This window comes from Saccopteryx leptura, chromosome 2 (genome assembly GCF_036850995.1).
Source record: "Saccopteryx leptura isolate mSacLep1 chromosome 2, mSacLep1_pri_phased_curated, whole genome shotgun sequence".
Lineage (NCBI taxonomy): Eukaryota > Metazoa > Chordata > Mammalia > Chiroptera > Emballonuridae > Saccopteryx > Saccopteryx leptura.
This window is the reverse complement of record NC_089504.1, coordinates 324,543,689-324,568,452: the sequence shown is the minus strand read 5'-3', so window position 1 is coordinate 324,568,452 and position 24,764 is coordinate 324,543,689. Positions and strand designations below refer to the sequence as shown.

At 38.6% G+C, this 24,764-nt stretch overlaps 1 protein-coding gene across 6 annotated transcripts in view; it reads left to right on the top strand.

Moving 5' to 3' along the window:
* BCAS3 (BCAS3 microtubule associated cell migration factor) overlaps positions 1–24,764 on the top strand; it is a 614,901-nt gene that overhangs the window by 205,610 nt on the left and 384,527 nt on the right. For all 6 annotated transcript variants that reach the window (XM_066363166.1, XM_066363167.1, XM_066363164.1 and 3 more), the window contains exon 15: positions 18,380–18,644. In XM_066363166.1, coding sequence (XP_066219263.1) covers positions 18,380–18,644 — 265 coding nt within the window. The remainder of the gene's footprint in view (positions 1–18,379; positions 18,645–24,764) is intronic.

Here is a 24,764-nt window from a genome sequence, read left to right as displayed (position 1 = left end):
ACTCTGGTCTCATAATCTCTGTCCTGTCCTCACAGGTCACTGAGATGCTCCACCTCGCCTATAACCTCAAAGAATTTGAGTTGTTTTAACTTACACCTCTTTTTGATACTCTTTGTATTTTTCTGAAGTGAGAAGCAGAGAGGCAGAGAGACAGACTCCCACCTGTGCCCAACCGGGATCCACCCGGCATGCTCACCAGGGGGCGATGCTCTGCCCATTTGGGCAGTTGTTCCGTTGCAATTGGAGCCATTCTAGTGTCTGAGGCGGAGGCCATGGAGCCATCCTCAGCGCCCGGCCCAAGTTTGGTCCAGTGGAGCCTTGGTAGCCAGAGGGAAAGAGAGAGACAGAGAGGAAGGAAAGGGGGAAGGGTCAAGAAGCAGATGGGTGCTTCTCCTGTGTGCCCTGGCCAGGAATTGAACCTGGGACTTCCACATGCCAGGCCGATGCTCTACCACTGAGCCAACTAGCCAGGGCTTTGATACTCTTTTGCATCAGCATTATTTATAATTTAATTTACTTACACAACCACCTGCAAGTAGAGATCATTCTTAAACTTCTTTGTATCTCTACCCTTTAGAACAGCGCCCTGCTCACAGACAAATGTTTATAGGTACAGATATTTGATACTTTCCATGCTATTCCTATTTAACAGGAAAACCAAACAAGTTATTAAAATTATTTTGTTCTGTGCCACAGCTTGTAATTTTGGAGCTTGGGAAATTCAAACATCAAGATCTAAGGAAGCTTGATTAATGACCATAAAATTAATTTTATAAGCTTCTACTGAAAACCTTATTTTGAAATGATCCTATACAATTTGACACTGATGATAAAATCTATATGGCATGTGATCTGTCTATCCGTCTTTGAGTCCTTCAGAATCATGTCACTCTGGATTCTCCCAAGGACTCTTGAGGATACTTTAATCAGGCAAGGACCAAAAAATTCAAGTATGTGGATCTAATTATGTTGAATTAAGTTGTTTTGTGATCTGTGACTTGGGATATCCTCTGCATCTGACAGTAATTTTTTTCATAAGAGCACATATGTAGTTAGAAAAATATTCCTAGTTTTCAACAGTAAAGTCATATGTTGTAAAACCTTCCAATATTTTGTTGATATACTTCTGTAATGTCTTACTCAAGCAGACACAAGTCATTTTGAACTTAACATGCTAATTTTTATCAATGGTAAATTTGCTTTTTAAACATTTGTACATCAGATTAATGTTACTTTTACTTTATCAGAGCAATCCTGCAAAATATGATTAGTATGTTTAATTCTTAAGGGGAAAATAATTTACTTTTAAATACTGTATTATAAATATTTAAAACAAATAAATTCAGTATGAGAATGTCCCAGATATTGCCTACTTATGCTTTTACCAAAATTCAAATTTTACTGTACTTTCTGTATTTTTACTTGCTAAAATAAACATGGCCACCCCATGGTCCTGATTTTTTAAAACTTTTTTTACCCTAAAACATTAGATTTTTTGAGATACAATTCTCATAAAATTCACAAATATACAAATAGCACAAGTACATCCACAGACAATACACAGACAAATGGACATGATTGGCCCACGTTGACAGTCACCCCCTCAATTAAAGTAGAGGTTACAGCTTTCCATTATTCTGCTGTGCTGATTGAGCCTTCCATTTGTCTCTCCAGAGTTTTTACTGAGATTGTAAAGGCCAGTAGTCAACCTCCCCTTTTCTCTAAGCCATCAGTGAATCCCTGAAAAGCTCTGTGAAAGAAGGGCCTATTGAGCAGGCGGCTTTGCTCCAGGAAGTTGTGTAGGTGATAAGGTAATTTAAAACAAGATGCTGCTGGGGCCAGGCCAGACATCTTCTGGAACATACCATTTCATTTGACTAGCAAGCCCTGTTGGGCCCTTCCACTATTATGTTCGTCATAAAATTTGATTGAACCATCCCAGTGTGGTTCTGGAAAATCACGAGACCACCATGGGTCCATTGTTCAGCTGCCCTCAAGAGGGAGTGTACTTGGTTGCTGGGTCAGGCAGGTGGCGGTGTTGCACTGGGATAACATCTCCAAGGACATCAGCAGTCTTCACCAAAGCTTTTTCCTCCTAGGGTTCTGTTATTTCTGTTGTATAACATGGGAAGGAACGGGCCCTAGCCAGATGGGTCTATTGGTTGGAGTGTTGTTCTAGAGTGTGAAGGTTGGCGGTTCAATTCCCTGGTCAGGGCACATGATGGAGCAGCTTGATGTTCCTGTCTCTCTCTCTCTCTCTCTCTCTCTCTCTCAAAAAACAACAACAGAAAACAATAACATGGGGAGGAACAGGAAGCCTGGTATGTGGTTAGTTGTGTATTTGTCTCACAGTCATGGCAGAGGATAATCTCTGGCACAAGCATGTAAGTACAGTCAATTAAGCCATTGATTCTAGTTATACTTTCACAACATAAGCTACAATAATATATCCATAGCATCACTTAGCTTCTCTTCACCACTGTGAACTTTGCTTACAGCTCATTCTGTAGTATTTTTCCTCCTATGAGGACATGGACTAATGTGTTTAATGTGTGCATGCCAGTTCCAATGACAGCTGCCAAGCAGGCACAGAATCCTCTATCTTGGTGTCAGGGGAGGCTAGCCTGCAGATACTATGGCGGCAGCCAGGAGTATTCGCCGGTATTTTTTTCACTTGGTCAGGCATTCAGTCAAGTATAGGTACCACTTATTTCCCCATGGGCAGTGATACTATTGCCAGCCCCCAGTGAGCCTCCTGTTACAACTGCCCCCTTCTTTCTGACCTTATTCCCAACATGACCAAGTAACCCCTAAGTCCTGGGCCACCCCTCACACCCCTCATTCTCATCTCCACTCAAGTTCAGGCTGCAGCAGGAGCCAGCTACATTCACTCCATGGCTCTGTGGTATTTGCAAGGCATTACATTCACTATTTTTTAGTTCATATTTTTATTGAAATAATTTATAGATTCATATGTACCTGTTAGAAATAGCTGTAAGAGGCCCTGGCTGCTTGGCTCAGTGCGAGAGTGTTGCCCAGCCTGTGGAAGTACCGGGTTCGCACACAGAAGAAGCGCGCATCTGCTTCTCCACTCTTCTCCTTCTCCTTTCTCTCTCTCTCTCTCTCTCTCTCTCTCTCTTCCCCTCCTGCAGCAAAGGCTCCATTGGAGCACAGTTGGCCCTGGCACTGAGGATGGCTCCATGGCCTCTGCCTCAGATGCTAGAATGGCTCTCATTGCAATGGAGCAACGGCCCAGATAGAGCATCACCCCCTAGTGGCCTTGCCGGATTGATCCCAGTTGAGCGCATGCGGGAGTCTTTCTCTCTGCCTCCCTGCTTCTTCTCACTTCAGAAAAAAAAACAAAAACAAAAAGCTGTAAGAGATTCTTACATACACTTAATGAGTATATCTCATTGGTAACGTATAGCAAAAGTAGAGTATATCACAACCATGATATTGACATTGGTACAATCCACTGATCTTTTTCAGATTTCACCAGATTTATTGATACTTGTACTCACATGTGTGTGTATAGATCCACATGTAGGTTTGTGTATCCACCACCTCCATCAAGATACTGAGCAGTTCCCTCATGTTGCACTTCTATAAGTTGATCTAACTCCCACAGTTTATCTAAACAGTCACCTCTACAGTTTGGGAATATTATAAATATGTTCTGGTACCTAAAATAGTGCAAAATATGTAAAAGGTTTTCCATGAATATTTATTGAATAAATAAATGAATGTAAAGAATTGACAGTGGAGGAACTAAACAGATGGGATAAAGGGTATGTGTAGATTATCAGTCTTTACCATGTTTCTGTTCTAAGTAACTTATTCTGAAATAAACTTTGATTATCCTTAACCTTGTTACAATATTATTACAGCATTTTCAATAAAGGTGTATTTATCAATTTTGAAGGTAAAATTATTGAATTGGTGGGTTGGGAATGTCTCTAGAACTTGAATATTAATTCTTATTCAGTTGGCTAATTTTTTAAATTTTCCTGTAAGTTTTAATGAACTGTAACCTCATCTGATAGCTTGAATCTTGGCTAATTAATGATTTTTTGCAATGATCATTTTCATTCAATATTATATTAGGTTCAGGTATACATATGTGATTGGACATCTATATAACTTACAAAGTGATCACACAGTAAGTTTTAGTACCTGACACCATACATAGTTATTACAATGTTATTGACTATTGGCTCTATTCCCTATGCTGTACTTTACATCCACATGACTGTTTTTATGACTAGCAATTTGTATATCTTGATCCTGTACCCCTCGCCCCCCCTTTTTTAAATAAGAGGAAGGGTGATAGTGAAACAGACTCCCACATGATCCACCCGGCAACCCCTGTCTGGGGCCGATGCTTGAATCAACTGAGCAGTCCTCAGCACCTGATAAACCACTGGCTCTGAGAGGGGAAGAGAGAGAGAAGGGATACAGGGAGGGGAGGTGGGGGAGAATAGAAGCAGATAGTCACTTCTCATGTGTGCCATGACTGGTGATCGAACCTAAGACATTCATATGCAGGGCTTTTGCCTTATCCACTCAGCCAACCAGCCAGGGTCAACCCCTTGCCCTTTGTTTATCTATCTTCCCAACCCCTTTCCCACCTGGCAATCATCAGTTTGTTCCCTGTATGTATGACTGAGTTTATTTATTTACTTTAGTTCTACATATAAGTGAAATCATATGGTACTTGTGTTTCTCTGTCTGACTTATTTCACTTAGCATAATACCCTCTAGGTTCATCCATGTTTTCCCAAATGGTAAGATTTTATTCCTTTTTTGTGGCTGATTAATATTCCTTTTTTTTTTTTTCTTATTTTTTTATTGATTTAAATTTATTGTGTTTACATAGATTCAAGTGTCCCACCAAATACATCCTCCCGCACCCCCGAATTCCCCTCAACATTCTTCTTGCCCCCTCCCCCAAAACCCTCCCTGCTTTCCTCCAGGATTTGCTCTTCTGCTCTCTATAATGCTGTTATGTATATATAATTTCACCAAGCTCTTTCCCTTCTCTGATCTCCTCTCATCCCCTTTCCCTCTGTCCGCTTGCCCACTGGTCCCTTTGATCCCTCCTCTGCCTCTATTCTGTTCCTCAGTTCACATTGTTCATTGGATTCCTCATATGAGTGAAGTCATATAATATTTGTATTTCTTGTCTGGCTTATGTCACTTAACATAATAGTTTCCAGGTCCATCCCTGTTGTTGCAAAAGGTAGCATTTTCTTCTTTTTCATGGCCCCATAGTACTCCATGTGTATATGTAGTACAGCTTTTTAATCCACTCGTCCACTGAAGGACACTTGGGCTGTATCCAGATCTTCATTATTGTAAACAATGCTGCCATAAACATGGGGATGCATTTCTTCTTTTGAACCAGTGATTTGGTGTCCTTGGGATATATTCCTATAATAAAAGTGGGATGGCTGGGTCAAAAGGCAGTTCCATTTTTAATTTTTTGAGGAATCTCCATACCATTTTCCACAGTGGTTGCACCAGTCTGCATTCCCACCAGCAGTGCAGGAGGATTCCCTTTACTCCACATCCTCACCAGCACTTATTGTTTTGTTAATCTGTCATTCTGACTGGTGTGAGGTGATATCTCATTGTGGTTTTAATTTGTATTTCTCTAATGATTAGTGATGTTGAACATTTTTTCTTTTGCCTATTGGCCATCTGAATGTCCTCTTTGAAGTGTCTATTCATTTCTTTTGCCCATTTTTGATGCGATTATTTTCCTTGATTTCTCTTATCAATGTTTTATAATTTTCTGAGTACAAGTCTTTAACCTCCTTGGATAAATTTACATCTAGGTACTTTCTTTGTTGTTGTTGCAGTAGTGAAGGGGATTGTTTTCTTTTTTGGGGGGGGGGGGATTGTTTTCTTAATTTCTCTTTCAGACAGTTCATTGTTGGTGTATAAAAATGCCACTGGTTTTTGAATATTAATTTTATATCCTGCCACCTTGCTGAATTCATTTATTAGGTCAACTAGTTATTTTACTGAGACTTTAGGGTTTTCTATGTACAATATCATATCATCAGCAAATAATCTTCTTCAATTTGGATGCATTTCTAAAATCTTAAATCTACATTCCTCTTTACCCTTGTTCTGTTTACAACAGGACCGTTAACACTTCTTACATCATTGGTTTGGTTGTAATAAATTCCTTGAGGGTTTTTTTTTATTTTTGTATGGGAAGCTTTTTATTTCTCCTATTTTAAAAGATAGCCTTGATGGATAAAGAAGTCTTGGTTGTAGGAAACTGTTCTGCATTAATTTGAATATCTCTTGCCATTCCCTTCTTGCCTCAAGTGTTTTTGTTGAGAAGTCGGATGTCATCCTTTTGGGGTCTCCTTTGTAGGTGATTGACTGCTTTTCTCTTGCAGCTTTTAGTATTCTTTCTTTATTTCTTAGCTTTGGTTTTTTAATTATGATGTGTCTTTGTTTAGGTTTATTTGGGTTCCTTTTTAATGGGATTCTCTGTGCTTCTTGAACTTGTGTGACTTTTTCCTGCATCAATTCCGGGACATTTTCAGCTATGATTTCTTCAATCAGGTTCTCTATCCCTTGTTCTTTCTCCTCTCCTTCAGGAACCCCTATGATGCAGATGTTGTTTCTCTTCCTATTGTAACAGAACTCTGTTCGAGTTTTCTCAGACATTTTGATCCTTTTTTTCTTTTGCTGTTCTGCTTCCGTGCTTTTGCTTATCTTGTCCTCTAAATTGCTGATTCGATCCTCTTTTTCATCCCACCTGCTTTTCATTCCTTGTAGTGTAGTCTTCATTTCTGCCATTGTGTTTATCATTTCTGTCTGATCCTTTTTTATGATTTCAATGTCCTTTTTGATGTCAGATAGCTCATTGTTTAGGTGCTCATGTTGTCTATCCATGGTTCCTCTAAGATCCTTGAGCATCCTCACAATCATTATTCTAAATTCTGCATCCGGCATTTTAGTTATTTCCATTTCATTCAATACTTTTTCTGGGAATTCCTCTAGTTGATTCATTTGAATTGCACTTCCCTGTCTTCCCATTTTGTCTCAATATAGACTGCTCCTTCAAATATGTTGTTTGTGTAGTTGAGTATAGGGTTGGTGTTGTCTGACTCCAGCTTTCAGTTGTGTAATTTCTAAATCTTCCTGGGATGGCTTCAGCTGTTTGTAATCCGCTGTGGGCTACTTGTCTGTGACAACGTTTTCTTCGCCTTAGCTGGGTCAGGAGTGAGGAGCCTTTCCTTAAGATACCACTCTAACTATGGTTGTTAGGTCTTGAGCTGATGCTCTGTATCTGGCCGCTGGATGTACCGGCCCTGGAACTCACAGGCCAGAAACTGGCGAAGACCAGTGGGAGTCACCGCTTTTGACTGGCCCTCAGCAACCTTCTTGGAGCTACAGGCGATCCAGAATCATCTTCTCCTCATCCAACACCCGATCCTCCAAGTCGGCCATCTTGGGCTGCTCTCTAATATTCCTTTGTATAACTGCACCACCACTTCTTTATCCATTTGACTATTGATGGACACTTAGGTTGCCTCTATATCTTGGCTATTGGAAATAATATTTCTGTGTGAGACTTATATTTATGGTTTTGATTGTCATCCCTATAGGCTTATGAAAGTGTAGTATTCTTGGATTTGAGAGTTTTCATCTAATTTCTCTCTGCCTCTTTTTTTTATTTTAAAGAAAGTTGGAAATGGAAATGGTATTTGAATCATTAGACATGTATTTGGCTACAGAACTGAAATCACATTTAACAATACTTTAAGAAGTCAGGGTTTATTTTTCTTAAGTTACAAGAAGCAGACTGCTGGTTTTGCTACAGTTGCTCAGCAATGTCTCTGACATTTTTGCTCTTTCCCTCTTGATTGTTTTATAATTGCCACTGCTCTGGACATCATTTTTGAATTCCAGGCAGTAAGATGGGGAGAAAGAGCAACATCAGTGATGTTAATTCCTTTTATCAGGAAAGTGGATACTTTCCCAGAATCTTGCAGTGGCATCCTGCTTTTGTCTGACTGATTAGAACTATGTCAACACTGACTGTAAGAGAAGCTGGGCCAGCACTGTGAATTATCTATGGTGGGGTAGGGTGAGGGGGTGAAGTTTGCAGACAGGTGTTCGATTTGCCACCCACTTAGTACCTCTGTGTGACCATCACCCGGTCAAGATACAGAACGTTTTCATCATCCCAGAAAGTTTCCCCCTGCCCTGTCCAGTCACATCTCCTGCCCCACCCATACCCTCGGCAATCATCGCCATTTATTACTTCATGTTTTTATTTTTCTTTCTTTTATTAAAAAAATGTTTTATTTATTGATTTTACAGAGAGAGGAGGATGGTGAGCAAGAAGTTATTAACTCATAATTTCTTCACTTTAGTTGTTCATTGTTTGCTTGTTGCTTCTCATTTGTGCCTTGACTGGGCAAGCCCAGGGTTTTGAACAGGAGACTTCAGTGTTTCAGGTCGACATTTCTACCCATTGTGCCCCGACAGGCCAGGTTTATTTTTCAGTTATAGTTGACATTCAATATTATAAAAATTTCAGGAGTTACTTCTTTTAATTAAAAAATTTTTAATTTATTTTTAAAATTCATTGATGAGCTTAGCCAAAAGAAGTTACTTATTTTATTTTTAAGTATAAATATTTTACATAATTTCTAAGGTTCAATATGGAACTGCCATTCCTGGTCACTTTATTATGTTTTCTAGCTCCACATTACAAACTTTAGGTCACTAACGGCATCATCTTTCAAGCATTTTCAGCTGCATCTAGATATCTTGGTCATGTTCCTCCCATCCTTCCATATCTGTTGTATCATAATTCTAAATGTGGAGCCAAAGGGACTGCATTTAGTCTAGGTGCTTCTTCTCACACTGAAGTTTGAGACTCTCTCCTTTAGATGTAAGGTTGTTAAAAAATTCAAGTTTTTACTCTGATATTAATTGGGTTTTGGGTGAATTAGCGGCATAATTTTTAGAGTTTTATAAAATGCTGATTTCTACATCTTAGAGTCTTATATGTAGTGACTCTTAATTCTAGTGCTGAAATACTCTTGTTGTCTATGTTAATTTATAAACTGTTTTTGTGAGTTAAATGTACAATTTATGGGCATGATTTTTCCACCTGAATATATATCTGCTTTATAATACTATTCTAGATTATTAAATCAATGAAATATTTAAAACTGGATAATTCAAATTGCCAAAAAATTTTTATAAATTATAGCTACAGTATGTTTTAAGGAACAAATATATGAGCTTTCTAGGGGCCTAAATTTTTTTAAGATTTTATTTATTCATTTTAGAGAGGCAGAGAGAGAGAGAGTAAGAGAGAGAGAGAGAAAAGGGGTGGAGCAGGAAGCATCAACTCCCATATGTGCCTAGACCAAGCAAGCCCAGGGTTTCGAACTAACGAACCTAAGTGTTCCAGGTTGCCGCTTTATCCACTGCACCACCACAGGCCCCTAATTGGTTTTCGATAGCCAGATTTTATACCATTTCAATCAGAAGCAAGTGTGAGCTATTATAAATGTGCCAAATAATACTGGAACCACTTAAGTAACAATAAATTATATAACCTAATATAAATTTGCAAAAGCAGTTAAGCATTATGTATTTTTTATTTGAATTTTATTAGTTAAGAATTCTGACATTTGTATATTTAAGAACTCTAAGTTGATAGTAATGTGTCCTAATGAGGATTTCCTGACTAAACAAGACATTCTTTGCTTGATTTCTTTATATTTCTGCCACTCTTTTATGAGAAACTTAAATACATCTGGTTATACCTTTACACGATTACATTGAAGTCACTTGTTTAAACCAACCCGAGATGTGAGCCAACGAAGTTACAGATAAAGTGCTAGTTCAGCCTTCCTAGCAGCTGCTTATCTTCTGTTGAGTATAGGACGAGTCATCTCTGCAAACTAATGGGTAGGTAAAGGAAACCACAAGCCTATAAAGAAAGCTGTAGACCAGGGTTAGTCAACCTTTTTATACTTACTGCCCACTTTTGTATCTCTAAAATTTTAGTAGTAAAATTTTCTAACTGCCCACCGGTTCCACAGTAATGGTGATTTATAAAGTAGGGAAGTAACTTTACTTTATAAAATTTATAAAGCAGAGTTACAGCAAGTTAAAGCATATAATAATAATTACTTACCAAGTACTTTATGTCGGATTTTTGCTACGTTTGGCAGAATAAATCTTTATGAAACAACTTACTGTAGTTAAATCTATCTTTTTATTTATACTTTGGTTGCTCTGCTACCGCCCACCATGAAAGCTGTAATGCCCACTAGTGGGCGGTAGGGACCAGGTTGACTACTACTGCTGTAGACCTTCCCTTTCAACAAGCTAGCTAATTAGTCCTTTCATTTTTTAACTAACAGCTTTATTGAGACATAATATACATATATAAAGTTCATACTTTTAGCATATACAGTATAGTGATTTTTAGTATGTTTCCAGAGTTATGCATTGATTCATACTTATTCCAGAACATTTTCATCACTCCAGAAAGAAACCTGGTACCCATTAGGGGGCACTACCCATTGCCTTCTCCGCATCTCTTGGCAATTGCTGACTTATTTTGTCTTTATGGATTTAGTTATTTTGTACATTTCATACAAATGGGATCATAATATGTAGCCTTTTCCACCTGGCTTGTTTCATTTTGCATAATGTTTTCTAAGTTCATTCATGTTGAAGCATGTATCAGAACTTCATTCCTTTCTATGGCTCAGTAGTACTCTTATATGGATGTACCACAATTTATTTGTCCACTAATTAGTTGATAGACATTTGGGGTTGTTTCCACTTTTGAGCTCTAAAGAATATTACTATGAGCATTAGTGTACAGGTTTTTGTTTGAACATAAGTTTTCAATTCTCTTGGGTACCTAGAAATGAAACTGCTGGGTGATATGGATATCTTTGTTTAAATATAGAGGAATTTTCTAAGTGGCATTTTCTTCAATAATGAATGAGAGTTCTAATTTCTTTGCATCCTCATTAACACTTGTTATTGTATCTCTTTTTTATTGCTATTCTTTTCAATATTAAGTATGATATTTCATTTTGTTTTTTATTCATTTTTTTTTTAGAGAGGAGAGAGAGAGGGCGAGAGAGACAGAGAGAGAGAGGAGTCATTTTGTTTTTTATTTGCATTTTTCTAATGACTAATTATATTGAACATACTTTCATGTGCTTACTGGCCATTTGTATATCACCTTAGAAAAATGTCTGTTTGATATTTTAAAATTGGATTATTTGTTTTCATGTTGTTGTGTTGCAAGACTTTTTTATATATATATTCTAGATGGTAGAGCTATATCAGATATATTATTTGCAAATATTTTCTGGCATTCTGTGGGTTATCTTTTTACTTTTGATACTATACTTTGATGCCCAAAAGTTTAAAAATTTCAAGTTTAGTTTACTTTGATTTTGTTACTTGTAGGTAGTTTGGATTAAGAGTTCAGTGAAGAGTCTAATAAAGTAAACTGGTAGAGAGATTACTGTGTTTTAGTTTACATTGGTAGCAGTGAAAACAGAGACATTTGGACAGAGTAGAAATATATTTTATGATATTACAATAATAATAGCAAACATCTTTGTTCAGTACTTATTAAGTGCTAGGCACTGTTCTAAGTACTTTACATGTTAAACTGAAAACCCCATGGATTTGCATTATTATTCCCATTTGCAAATGAAAACTGGAAGACACAGAATTGTTACCTAAGTTCTCCAGTGCCATGCAACTGGCAAGTGGTAAATATATTTACTATAAAAAGCTACCTCTAGATAAAGCCTCTAATGATGTGCAAAGACTTCATAGTGCTATTTCCATGTGGTTTCACTATCTTGTACAATATTAAAGTTTAAAGGCTATTTTATGTTTCAAATTGGTTACTCATGTTATCTTATGTGAAATTATGTATATGTGTGCCCTGGCCGTTTGGCTCAGCGGTAGAGCGTCGGCCTAGCGTGTGGAGGACCCAGGTTCGATTCCCGGCCAGGGCACACAGGAGAAGCGCCCATTTGCTTCTCCACCCCTCCGCCGCGCTTTCCTCTCTGTCTCTCTCTTCCCCTCCCGCAGCCAAGGCTCCATTGGAGCAAAGATGGCCCGGGCGCTGGGGATGGCTCCTTGGCCTCTGCCTCAGGCGCTAGAGTGGCTCTGGTCGCGGCAGAGCGACGCCCTGGAGGGGCAGAGCATCGCCCCCTGGTGGGCAGAGCGTCGCCCCATGGTGGGCGTGCCGGGTGGATCCCGGTCGGGCGCATGCAGGAGTCTGTCTGACTGTCTCTCCGTTTCCAGCTTCAGAAAAATGAAAAAAAAAAAATTATGTATATGTGTGTGAATATGTATATATGTATCTATATTTGTATTTATGTTGATTGGTAAAAATACATATATACACATAAATACATATGTACACACATATCCATTTATGCATTGATAAAAGTCTGGACGAATGTGTTCCAAGGTAATAATTAGTTGTCTCTGGTTATGGGATTTATGCAAATATGTGTGATTATATTTTTTTTAACTAAAATGATTTTATGTAATAATTGTGTTATTGTTGAACTGAATAAAGCTATAGTCACCTTGAAGACAGAACAAAATATCTGCTTACTATTGGATTTAGAAAAGAACTGTAATCTAATTGGTTACATGTTCATAAGTCATATATTGTGTAGATTCCTCTTTGGAAAGCTTTACGCACAGTTTTCCCTCCCTATACTATGGAGTGTCTAGCAAACTATAAGAATATTACTTATTGATCTGAGAGTCCTTACCATGTTTTTGACTTTTGCTTTAGAATTCCGTTGTATTTTCCCCTTTGAGTTCTATAATGCCCCCATAAGTCTACATTTACCACATGATGGTGGTATAAAATGACTCAGCAAGTGTGGTTCATGCACATATCACCTTCTGTCTGATTTTGGATATCTCACTAGCTAAGAATGGTTTTTACAGATGAGCACTGGAATCTATTTGATGAAAATTATTTTAGCTTAGAATGTCAAATAAACAAAATATTATCTTCTACAGAAAGGATCCCATGTTTCTCATTAGTAGACCCATATTACAAAGAATTATAACAGTTGCCTGATCTGGTCAATGATATTTGCTATGATATTTACTGCTGTAGAGCTGAATCACAAATACAACTCTCATAATGCTCTCCTGTTTTGTGATGAGAAAATCTTAACTAGAAATATTCCAAAGTTGAGGTCTAAAAATAATGCAAATGGTGTCATCTTTTTATTACTAATGTGCCATTACGTTTACTTTCTTGTTTTTAATGATGTGTGTAAAACCACCCAACTTGTTTGATAATAGCAACAGTTATATCATTTTGTATTTTGTGGGCAGGTGACTTATTGTCTGTGATGTTATTTAAAAGGATTAAACTTTTTCTAGTCTCTTGACAGCTAATATCTTTCGCAGCTCTTCTGTGCTCATTCATGTATCCTGATGTGTCTTCAAGGTCATAGAGCAGACTCAGTGCTCTACTCTAATAGCAGTTTTCTAAGTAAGCATTTAGGTGGAATTCTGTCTTCCTGCCTTGATACTGATTGTTAGCACCACCTCGTATCAGAGGTATTCTTAAAATGAGAGAAGGAAACTCCTTTTCATTGACAGATCAGGAAGTGGTCTTGATTATAAGTGTTTTGGAAGAATGTTTTAGATAACATGGTTCCACTGTGGTTGGAACACAAATTACTCAATAAACCTAAAGATGTTTTTCTTGATATATTTTATGCTTTGCTATTTACACTTTCCTTTGTCCTGCCTATTCCCTTTCTCTTGCTTTTTTAAAGTTAGTTTAGTTGAAAGTTATCGTAGGCAAAGTACAGAAGTAAAACACTTGAGGATCAACTGTTTATTTATAATTCTAAAATTCCTGGGAGTTAAATTTATCAGATCTCAGGAGGTTATTTAATTACAACATTAATGTGTCATTTATCACAATTGAAGTAGAGAGGGAGGGATGTGGTTGAGTTTGGGTTTATCCCTGTCCTGATAATTTTTGTCTACCAATAGTCTAGCAATGAAGTATCTTATCTTGTCTTGATATATCAGACTAAGATTTCTTTTTCATTGTAAAAGTTCTAGAGACTTGTACTTTGATGGATGCTTATAGCTTTTGTTTGTGGAATATTTCTAGACTATTAGTCAGGATTTTAATCTGAATTTAGGCTTATTTGAAGATCTAACTTATTGGAAAATTGCCTTCCTGGACTGCTAGAGTTTGTATTTTTCTGAAGTAAGAAGTAGGGAGGCAGAGAGACAGACTCCCACATGCACCTGACCGGGATCCATCTGCCATGCCCACCAGGGGGCGATGCTCTGCCCATCTGGGCTGTTGCTCCATTGCAACCGGAGCCATTCTAGCATCTGAGGCGAAGGCCATGGAGCCATCCTCAGTGCCCGAGCCAGATGGCTGCTTCTCCTGTGTGCCCTGACTAGGAATCAAACCCGGGTCTTACACACACTGGGCCGACGCTCTACCATTTAGCCAACTGGCCAGGGATTGGACTGCTAGAATTTTACTTAGCTCTATTCATATATGTATACATGAATATATATATATTTTTGTTAAATCCCACTGATAGACATCTTATATTCTACCATACTTTTACATTGTCTAGGCTTTTTTTGTAAAAGCTAAAAGCACTGTTTAATTAGTGTTTTATTTGGTAGAAATTATTATTATTATTATTACTTATTTTTCAATTATTTCTTACTCCTGTCACCTTTTTCATCCAGCCTCCTGATGAAATACAAATTGGTCCTTAAAGAATAGTCACGGTATAGAGAATACAGTCAATAATATTATGGTAACTATGTAGGGTGCCCATGGGTACACTTTTTAAACTAAATGATTGTCTAACCACTATGCTGTATACCTGAAACTAATACAAAATATCATTGAAAAGTATTTCAGTTTATCATTAAGTCAATGTAGAAAATCTTAAGTACCTGTGACTTGCCTGCCTTTTAGGGGTATGCTTATAAATGGTTAAAACAATATTGACTTTGGCCCTGGCCGGTTGGCTCAGTGGTAGAGCGTCGGCCTGGCGTGCAGAAGTCCCGGGTTCGATTCCCGGCCAGGGCACACAGGAGAAGCGCCCATCTGCTTCTCCACCCCTCCCCCTCTCCTTCCTCTCTGTCTCTCTCTTCCCCTCCCGCAGCCGAGGCTCCATTGGAGCGAAGATGGCCCAGGCGCTGGGGATGGCTCCTTGGCCTCTGCCCCAGGCGCTAGAGTGGCTCTGGTCGCAACAGAGCGACGCCCCCTGGTGGGCAGAGCGTCGTCGGGTGGATCCCGGTGGGGCGCATGCGGGAGTCTATCTGACTGTCTCTCCCCGTTTCCAGCTTCAGAAAAATACAAAAAAAAACCCAAAAAACAAACAAAAAAAACAATATTGACTTTTACTTGGTTTTTTTTGAAGTGTAAAAATATAGAAGGAAATGGAAACATTTTGTTCAAGTTGTCACCAGTAGCCTGATACCAAGATAAAACTAGTAAATTCAGTTTGCTAAGTTGAAAATACTGGAACTTACGTATTCAGTGCCAGAAAATGTCATGCAAATTAGTGACAGACTTTCCCTAGATCAAGTCTGTGGCCAACACTTTTTTTTTGTAAATAGTTTTTATTTTTAAATATAGCAACACTCATTGACTTACATGTTTTTTATGGCTACTTTGACAGTAGAAAGGCAGAGTTGAGAAGCTGTAACATCCAGCAGAAAGGTATGACCTGCAGTGGTTGCCAATCACTGCAGATACATTCTTGTTATTTTTTAATTTGTCATTAAGGTGGTATACAGCATGTTACCTTGACACATTTATATATTGTGTTATGTTGGCCATTGTAGCCATGTTTACCACATTATATAATTATAGTGTACTGTTATTGTTTATATTCCTGTGCATTAGAACTCTGGCTTATTTACTACTTGTTACAAGTTTGTACCCTTCATCACTATCAGTCTTATCCCCCTGTCACCCAACCCCTGGTAACCACCATTTTACCCTCTGTACAGGTTTGATTTCTTTTTTAAGATTCCACATATAAGTGATATCAGTTAGTACTGTCTTTTTCTGTCTGATTTATCTCATTCAGCATTCTTTGCTCAAGGTTCATGTAAGTCACAAATGGCAGGATATCCTCTTTTCTCAAGGCTGAATCATATTCCATTGTGTATATGTACTGCATCTTTTTACAAATTCATCCACTGATGGGCATTTGGATGGTCAGTGTGTTTCTAGACCTTTTCTCTTCTGCATCCCACCTCTCCCAGGGACAGTGTCCCTGGATCTCGAGGGAGCTTCTACCTAGTTTTCCTTCAGCTACCCTTATCCCCATTGCAAATCCACTTCTGACATTTCACTCCTAGAATCATCCTTTCAAAATTAAGATCTGGAGTACATTATTTCTTAAAACCCAAGCACCTCCTGCTGTTGCTTTTGCTGACTCTTATGTTGTTTCTGACATTCTGAACTACTTGCCCATCATTTCTGTTTTCTGTCTGTGCATTTATATCTAAAATGGAGTATCTAGTGTATCTCGATGGGAATGTTGTTCTCTCCTTTCTTTGTAAGTATATCCTACCTCAAAAATCAGTTCCAAAGTCTACACCTATTCTTCACCCACTCCTTTTCATATCTCACAAGTAGATTTCATATTTTCCTTTCTTTTTGTTACCACTGTGCCTTATACATAAGGTAGTTATTTCAATTTTACACATTGTGTTTTCACAAATTTCATATACGTCTTTTCCTCTTGGTAGGTTGTGCACCTAAGGATTATTTCTTATTTACCTCTTTATTTCCCGTACTTATTAGCATGATACCCAATGAGTATTTGTTGAGTGAATAATTGGATTAATTACCTTGCCTACATTGTATAATTATTTTATTTTTAAGTGATAGGTGGGGAGGCAGAGAGACAAACTCTGCATATGCCCCAATCAGGATCCACCTGGCAAGCCTCCTATAGGGCAATTCTCTGCCCTTCTGGGGTCACTGCTCCGTTGCTTGACAACCAAGCTATTTCAGTGCCTGAGGTGAAGCCGTGGAGCCATCCTCAGTGCCCGGGGCCAGCTTGCTCAAACTAGCCATGGTTGTGGGAGAAGAAGAAAGAGAGAGAGAGAGAGAGAGAGAAGGAGGAGTAGGGGTAGAGAAATGATGGTCGCTTCTCCTATGTGCAGTGACCGGAAATCAAACCTGGGACTTCCACACATGGGGCCGATGCTCTTCCTCTGAGCCAACAGGCCAGGGCCATAATGTATTTTTTTTTATTTTAACCCTTCTATGCTTTTTAGAAGGCAAATTCATTTAGTGAAATAAACCTGATTCATCTATCTTTTCTTATAGCTCTATAGAGTGAAACTTATGCAGGTCCTGTTTTCTGAGTTGGCACTCTATGGCAAGGCATAGAATTTCCTACTCTTTTTTTTCTTTATTTGACAGAGACAGAGAGAGTTAGAAAGAGGGACAGATAGGGACAGATAGACAGGAAGGAAGAGATGAGAAGCATCAATTCTTCATTGCGGCACCTTAGTTGTTCAGTGATTGCTTTCTCATATGTGCCTTGATGGAGGGGAGGAGGTTACAGCAGAGTGAATGACTTCTTGCTCAAGTCAGTGACCCTGTGCTCAAGCTGGCGAGTCCATGCTCAAGCCAGCAACCTCAAGGTTTCAAACCTGGGTCCTCTGCATCCCAGTCCGACACTCTATCCACTGCACTACTGCCTGGCCAGGCAGAATTTCCTACTCTTAATCTTTTTTTTTTTTTTTTTACAGAGACAGAGAGTGAGTCAGAGAGAGGGATAGATAGGGACAGACAGACAGGAACGGAGAGAGATGAGAAGCATCAATCATCAGTTTTTTATTGTGGCACTTTAGTTGTTCATTGATTGCTTTCTCTTATGTGCCTTGACTGTGGGCCTTCAGAGGACTGAGTAACCCCTTGCTTGAGCCAGCAACCTTGGGTCCAAGCTGGTGAGCTTTGCTCAAACCAGATGAGCCCGTGCTCAAGCTGGCGACCTCGGGGTCTCAAAACTGGGTCCTCCGCATCCCAGTCTGATGCTCTATCCACTGCACCACTGCCTGGTCAGGCTTCTACTTTTAATCTTAACAAATCCTTGATATAGAGTTTTAATTAGTATTAACCATGAAACTCATCTATAGAATAAATTTTTTTATTTATAACTTGATCTTACTGAAATTTGGTAACAAGTATTTCTATTCACATTTGGTGATGTGTGTGTGATGTTTTTAGATAAATACAAAGAGTATTATTATTATTTTTTTTTTACTGTGTTTTTTTGTATCTCATTTCTAGGTCCAGGACATCTGCTTTAGCCATGACTGTCGCTGGGTTGTGGTCAGTACACTCCGGGGGACATCCCATGTTTTTCCAATCAACCCTTATGGTGGCCAGCCTTGTGTTCGAACACATATGTCACCACGCGTCGTGAATCGTATGAGCCGTTTCCAGAAAAGTGCGGGGCTGGAAGAGATTGAACAAGAACTGACGTCTAAGCAAGGAGGTCGCTGTAGTCCTGTCCCAGGGCTCTCGAGCAGCCCCTCCGGATCACCTCTGCACGGTAAACCTAACTTTCTCTGTCTCCACTTAGCCCTACAGTCCTTCCTTCCTTTAGCCTTAACTTTCAAGATCTGGGACAAAATAAATCCATTTTTTTCTGATTGCTTCATGCAAAGGCAAGGTCTAGGCTCATTTTGGTACATTCTTAATTTATTAAATAATTTAATTAATTGAAGCCTGTATAGTAAGGACGGTCTTTATCATGCTACTTAACTCCCTTGCGTCACCTTTATGGAATACAAAGTTTCAGACTGTGTTCATAAATTTAGAGATTGAGTCTCATATCTATAGATCGTTTCCATAAAACTTCTTCTTTAATCAAAGTCAACATTGTTGGAGAAGAATGGTCATGAGTGTGTGTATTTTAGAGCAGCTTTTGCATTTTAAAATGCATCTCTGTGGGATTTCTACCAATAGGCTGCAGGAAAAACAAACAAAAAAATTGTATAGGTCAATAATTTATCTTAGAGCAAATGGTTATGTTAGTATCTCCCCAACCAGTAAATGAAACATTATTAGAACATTCCTTTATGCTCCTTTTCCATAAAAGGAAATTATGCATTTGACTTTATGTCTTTATGTTCTTTATGTTCTTACTTTTTAAAAAGTTTTCTCCTAAGGAAGTATCCTTAAATACTCTTGTTCACTTTAATATAAGTGGAATTATGGAAAAGGTATATTTTGGTATATTGAGCTTCTTTAACATCATGTTCGTGAGATTAATTTGTGTGTTTGGTTTTTTTTTTCTTTTTTCTCTGTATTCCTCTGAAGCCAGAAACAGGGAGAGACAGTCAGACAGACTCCCGCATGCGCCCGACCGGGATCCACCCGGCACGCCCACCAGGGGGCGATACTCTGCCCCTCCGGGGCGTCGCTCTGTTGGGACCAGAGCCACTCTAGCGCCTGGGGCAGAGGCCGAGGAGCCATCCCCAGCACCCGGGCCATCTTTGCTCCAGTGGAGCCGCGGCTGCGGGAGGGGAAGAGAGAGACAGAGAGGAAGGAGAGGGGGAGGGGTGGAGAAGCAGATGGGCGCCTCTCCTGTGTGCCCTGGCCGGGAATCGAACCCAGGACTTTTGCATGCCAGGCCGACGCTCTACCACTGAGCCAACCAGCCAGGGCCTTAATTTGTGTTGTTCTGTATAGGTTTACATGATTTATATACATTGCTCCTCCATATTTGATTGTACAGTTATACTTCTGCTTGTTTGTTTATCCTTTCCACTACTATTGATGTGTATTTGGGGAGTTTCTGGTGTGAGGTTATTATGTATAAGGATGCAATGAAAGTTCCTGTACTTGGTTCTTGGTGCAAATATGTACTCATTATTTTTTAAGTAGAAATGCTGGGTTAGAGCGTTTGTACACCTTGACCTTGGTATTTAATACCAGGGAAGTTGTACCATTTTATTCCCTCCAGAATGTTAGAAAGCATTTGTTGACTCTTTTTCTAGAGCATTGCATTCTCATTTACAGATGACTGATTTAAGTTTTTAAGAATAGTGCTGGGCCCTGGTCGCTTGGCTCAGTGGTAGAGAGAGTATTGGCTGACTGTATGGATGTCACGGGTTCAATTCCTGGTCAGGGCACACAGTAGAAGTGACCATCAGTTTCTACACTCCTCCCCCTTCTGTCTCTCTGTGTCTTTCTTCCCCTCCCACAGCCAGGGCTTGATTGATTTGGACATTTTGGCCCCAGGCACTGAGGATGGCTCCTTGAAACCACTGCCTCAGGTGCTAAAAATAGCTCAGTTGCAAGCATGGCCCTAGATGGAAATTGCCTGGTGGATTTGGTTGGGGCGCATGCGGGAGTGTGTCTAACTCCCCTTCTTTCAGTTAGAAAAGAGGAGGGGGAATCAGAATAGTTCCAGGCACCTCAATTGGTGAGAGCACCTTCCCAATATGACAAGATTGGGCTGTTACCAGTTAGACCATATAGAAGAATCAATCAGTGAGTGCATAAATGAGTCAAATGACAAATTGATGTTTCTCTCTCTTTAAAATCAATAAATTTTAAAAAAGGAATAGCGAGTTTTATATAGACTATGGTTACTACAGAAAATAATATTTAATTGATCTGAAATTTATATACATAAAATTAACCATTTAAATATTAACAATTCAGTGACATAGTAACATTCACTGTGTTGTTGTGCACCCACCACTTCTGTCTAGTTCCAAAACATTTTCTTTATCCCAGAAGAAAATCAAATATTCATTAAGCAGTTACTCCCCATTTCTCTTTACGTGCCTCTGGCCGCCACCAGTCTGCTTTCTATCTCTGTGGACTTACCTGTTCTGGATATTGCATAGATCTTCCATCATACAAGAGGTGGCTTTTTGTTTCTGAGTGTTTTCCCGTAGTTTAATGTTTTTGAGGTACAGGCACATTGTAGTATGTTTCAGTACTTCATTTCTTTTTATGGCTGAATAATATTCCATTGTATGGATATGCCACATTCTTTTATCCATTCATCCATTTATGGACTTGTGGGTTGTTTGTACCCTTTAGCTGTTGTTAGTAGTGCTGATATGTGCATGTGTATACAGGTATTATTTTGAGTTTCTCTTAGTAATTCTTTTGTTGGTACATCTATCCTTATTAATTTTAGCTTCTGCTTGAACACCTATCCTTTTGTAATAGCTAAGATACATAGTTTCTGTAGGATGTTTCAAGATAGCCTGAAAAACATAGGTCAGTGGAATCCTGGGAGGAAATAGTATAACACACAAAAAAATTGGGACCTCTGTTTTTTTTCAGGTGATGTTTTATGTTTGGTCCTATTATTTTTATAACAGTTGTTATTCATGTGTATTCTACATAACTAGTGACCCATGACCTTCTAAGTTAAAAATCTTCTAGAATCATCCTAGGTGAAAACAATCATTTATAAAAATGCTTAAAATTTTAAGAGAAATTGAAAGTTATATGAAATTTGTATTTTCTGTCTCTTGCAAGAAACTTTACTTAAATAATTATTTACTTTTTGTGGTATGAGTATTTTATTATATAATTAGGTGATGGTATCAGTTCTTTGAGGACCTGTCTCTTTACTTAAATTCTACTAAACACTTTATGGAGGGAGATTCAGTGTGCCTGTGAGATAGCTAGGTTGACCAGAGAACCAGGTATATTGGTAGAAAATTTAGGATTTATAGTCTTTATATTTACATATCTTCAGAGAGTGTTCTTTTGCATTTCTTTCTTCTTCCTATTCTTCCTTCCCTATTAAGCATACTACATACCAGACTCTGTGCTAGGCTGTGAGCCTAATGTGCACAAAAAATTGTCATCTCTGCCCTATGTATCTTCTAATCTAAGGGGAAAGATGGATATTAAATGACTGTGAACAAATTCCTTTGCTGGAGGGCGCAAAATGCTGATCAGTTGAGGACTTGTCATTGTAAAAGAACAAAGAGTTGCCCTGGCCGGTTGGCTCAGCGGTAGAGCGTCGGCCTAGCGTGCAGAGGACCCGGGTTCGATTCCCGGCCAGGGCACACAGGAGAAGCGCCCATTTGCTTCTCCACCCCTCCGCCGCGCTTTCCTCTCTGTCTCTCTCTTCCCCTCCCGCAGCCAAGGCTCCATTGGAGCAAAGATGGCCCGGGCACTGGGGATGGCTCTGTGGCCTCTGCCTCAGGCGCTAGAGTGGCTCTGGTTGCAACATGGCGATGCCCAGGATGGGCAGAGCATCACCCCCTGGTGGGCAGAGCGTCGCCCCATGGTGGGCGTGCCAGGTGGATCCCGGTCGGGCGCATGCGGGAGTCTGACTGTCTCTCCCTGTTTCCAGCTTCAGAAAAATGAAAAAAAAAAAAGAACAAAGAGTTGAAGATCAGTATTTGAATTTCTGAGTCACAACATACTATTTTCTCTTAGCTTTATTGTTCACAGCTCTCTTCATATTTTTGCATAAAGCTAACAGAAGACATCATAGGAGATTATTGACTGTTTGACGATATTGCTTGCTATACTTAACATTTTACTTTGAAAGCAAGGAATTTCAGAAGGCATTTTCCTCCTGATAACACTTATTAAAATTTTATTATGTTGGAATTTCACCCCATTACTCTGTGTAGTTTTTCTCATTTTTAAAGCACTGACATTAGAGTGTTGGTCATTTTTCTTCATGTTCTCTTTGTATTTCACATGTCAAAACAAAATGGGCATTGTTGTTGGTTAGTTCTAAAAAGGATGTATTTACAGTTTGTGTGGATAAACAGTCTGATGCTGGTCAAAAACAATGTAAACTTTGAACAGGGAGGGATCATCTTGAAAATGAATCATGCTTGGTGGTATTACCGTTGTTTGTGCTCTTTTTAGCAAAGTAAAGGAAACTGTTAAATAACAGTTGATATAGGGATATTTCCTTTTTACTCTCTGGAGTCAGTCCAGTGTATGTTAGGATTATTTAATCTACTTGCCTTTTTTTCTTTTTTAACTTAACGGAGGACATTAACAGGTATTTATTTGAAACATATTTTCTCTAAATATCTCTTTCCTTTCCTTTCTTATTATCTGGACCCTAGACTATATGAAGGGTTCCATGGACATGGAATGAAAAAAATTACATCTTTATGTTTATTATCCTTGCACCAAAATTAAGTGTTTCCTTTCATTATGGAGACAGAGTACACAAGACAGTGTTATTAGTAGTACTTGTGACGTTGTCGCCAATAAAAACTCAGTTGTTTTCGTATCATATTATATGTGAACACTATATCTTGAAGTATTTTTAATTACTGAAATATATTTTGAAATATTGTTTATACTAATCAGATCTTTGAAATTACTATGTTATGTAATGATATTGATTTTTAATTATTTATTACATATTTTACTATAGCAAAACTTATATGAAATATATTGATAACTCTACTTTAATGTAATTGGTGTCCTTTAATTCTGTGTATTCTATTTCATACACTTATAAGCATTATTCAGGAGAAAAGAGTCCACAGGCTTTCCAGATTGTCCAAGCAATCCTTGGCACAAAAATGACTAAGAACCCCAAGCCTCTTTTCTTACCTCATCTGTCTTCATAGCCTCCAACTTTTTTTTTTTTTTTTTTTTTACTATCGCAGGCATTTCCTTTGTTAACTATAAATATTATTTTCCACTTTTCTGCTTAAAATCCTTCAGTGTCTCACCATCCTTGTAGAATGTCAGAGAAGGTCTCATCTTATTTCTGGGTTATTTTCCCACCACATATAGATTCCAGGCTCCTTTCCTGACTCTGCCACATGTATTCATGTCTGGGCACCTTTTCTGTTCTTACACTTCTCTCTTCTTGAAATAATTGTTACCCTCTTCGATGCCTGCTAAACCCTACCTCATAGCGATCCAGCTAAAAATATCACTTTTTCTCTCTAGCTTCCCTTACACATCTCTTGATGTTGTGTCAACTATATCAGTCTTTATATCGACACTTTGAACATACTTTTATTATCTTATAACATGTCGATTGTTCATGGACATGCCTGTCTTTCCCCATGCGACTGACTTCCATGAAGACACGGTCTTTTCTTATTTGTATTTTCATCTTTGTACCTTGTTAGTATTTGATAAGTAGACTCTAAATTTTCAAACATATTTAGAAGTTTGTCTAATCAGATAATTTAGATTTAAATCATCTTGTCTGAATGAAGAGCTTTTTATTTATGGTAATATTGCTGTTCATTTTATGAATGATAAAGAGGCTAGATAGATAGATAGTTTTATGAAGAAAAATAAAGAATGGTAGGGGAATAGGGAATGCGAGAGAGGATTGCAACTTGAAATTAGAATTCTTCCTACAGACTTGACTGAATTGATGACATGTGAACAAAGATGTGATAGGAATATGGATGAAAGGTGTCTGGGGAACATGTTCTAGGTAGAAGGAACAGTTAGTGTAAAATCCGTGATTTGGGAATGTGTCTGGAGTGTTCAAGGAAAGGCAAGGAGGCCGGTGTGGCTGAAGTGTTGTAGTAGAAGCACAGAGTGGAAGAGGAAAGCGGCCAGATCATGTTAACCTTTGACTTTGACATAGAATAAGATGGAGAAACTGAAAAGTTTGAGAGTAAGAGTGACATGATAAGCCTATGTTTTGGCAGAATCTGAGTGGAGATCTGTATTAAGAATGCACAGA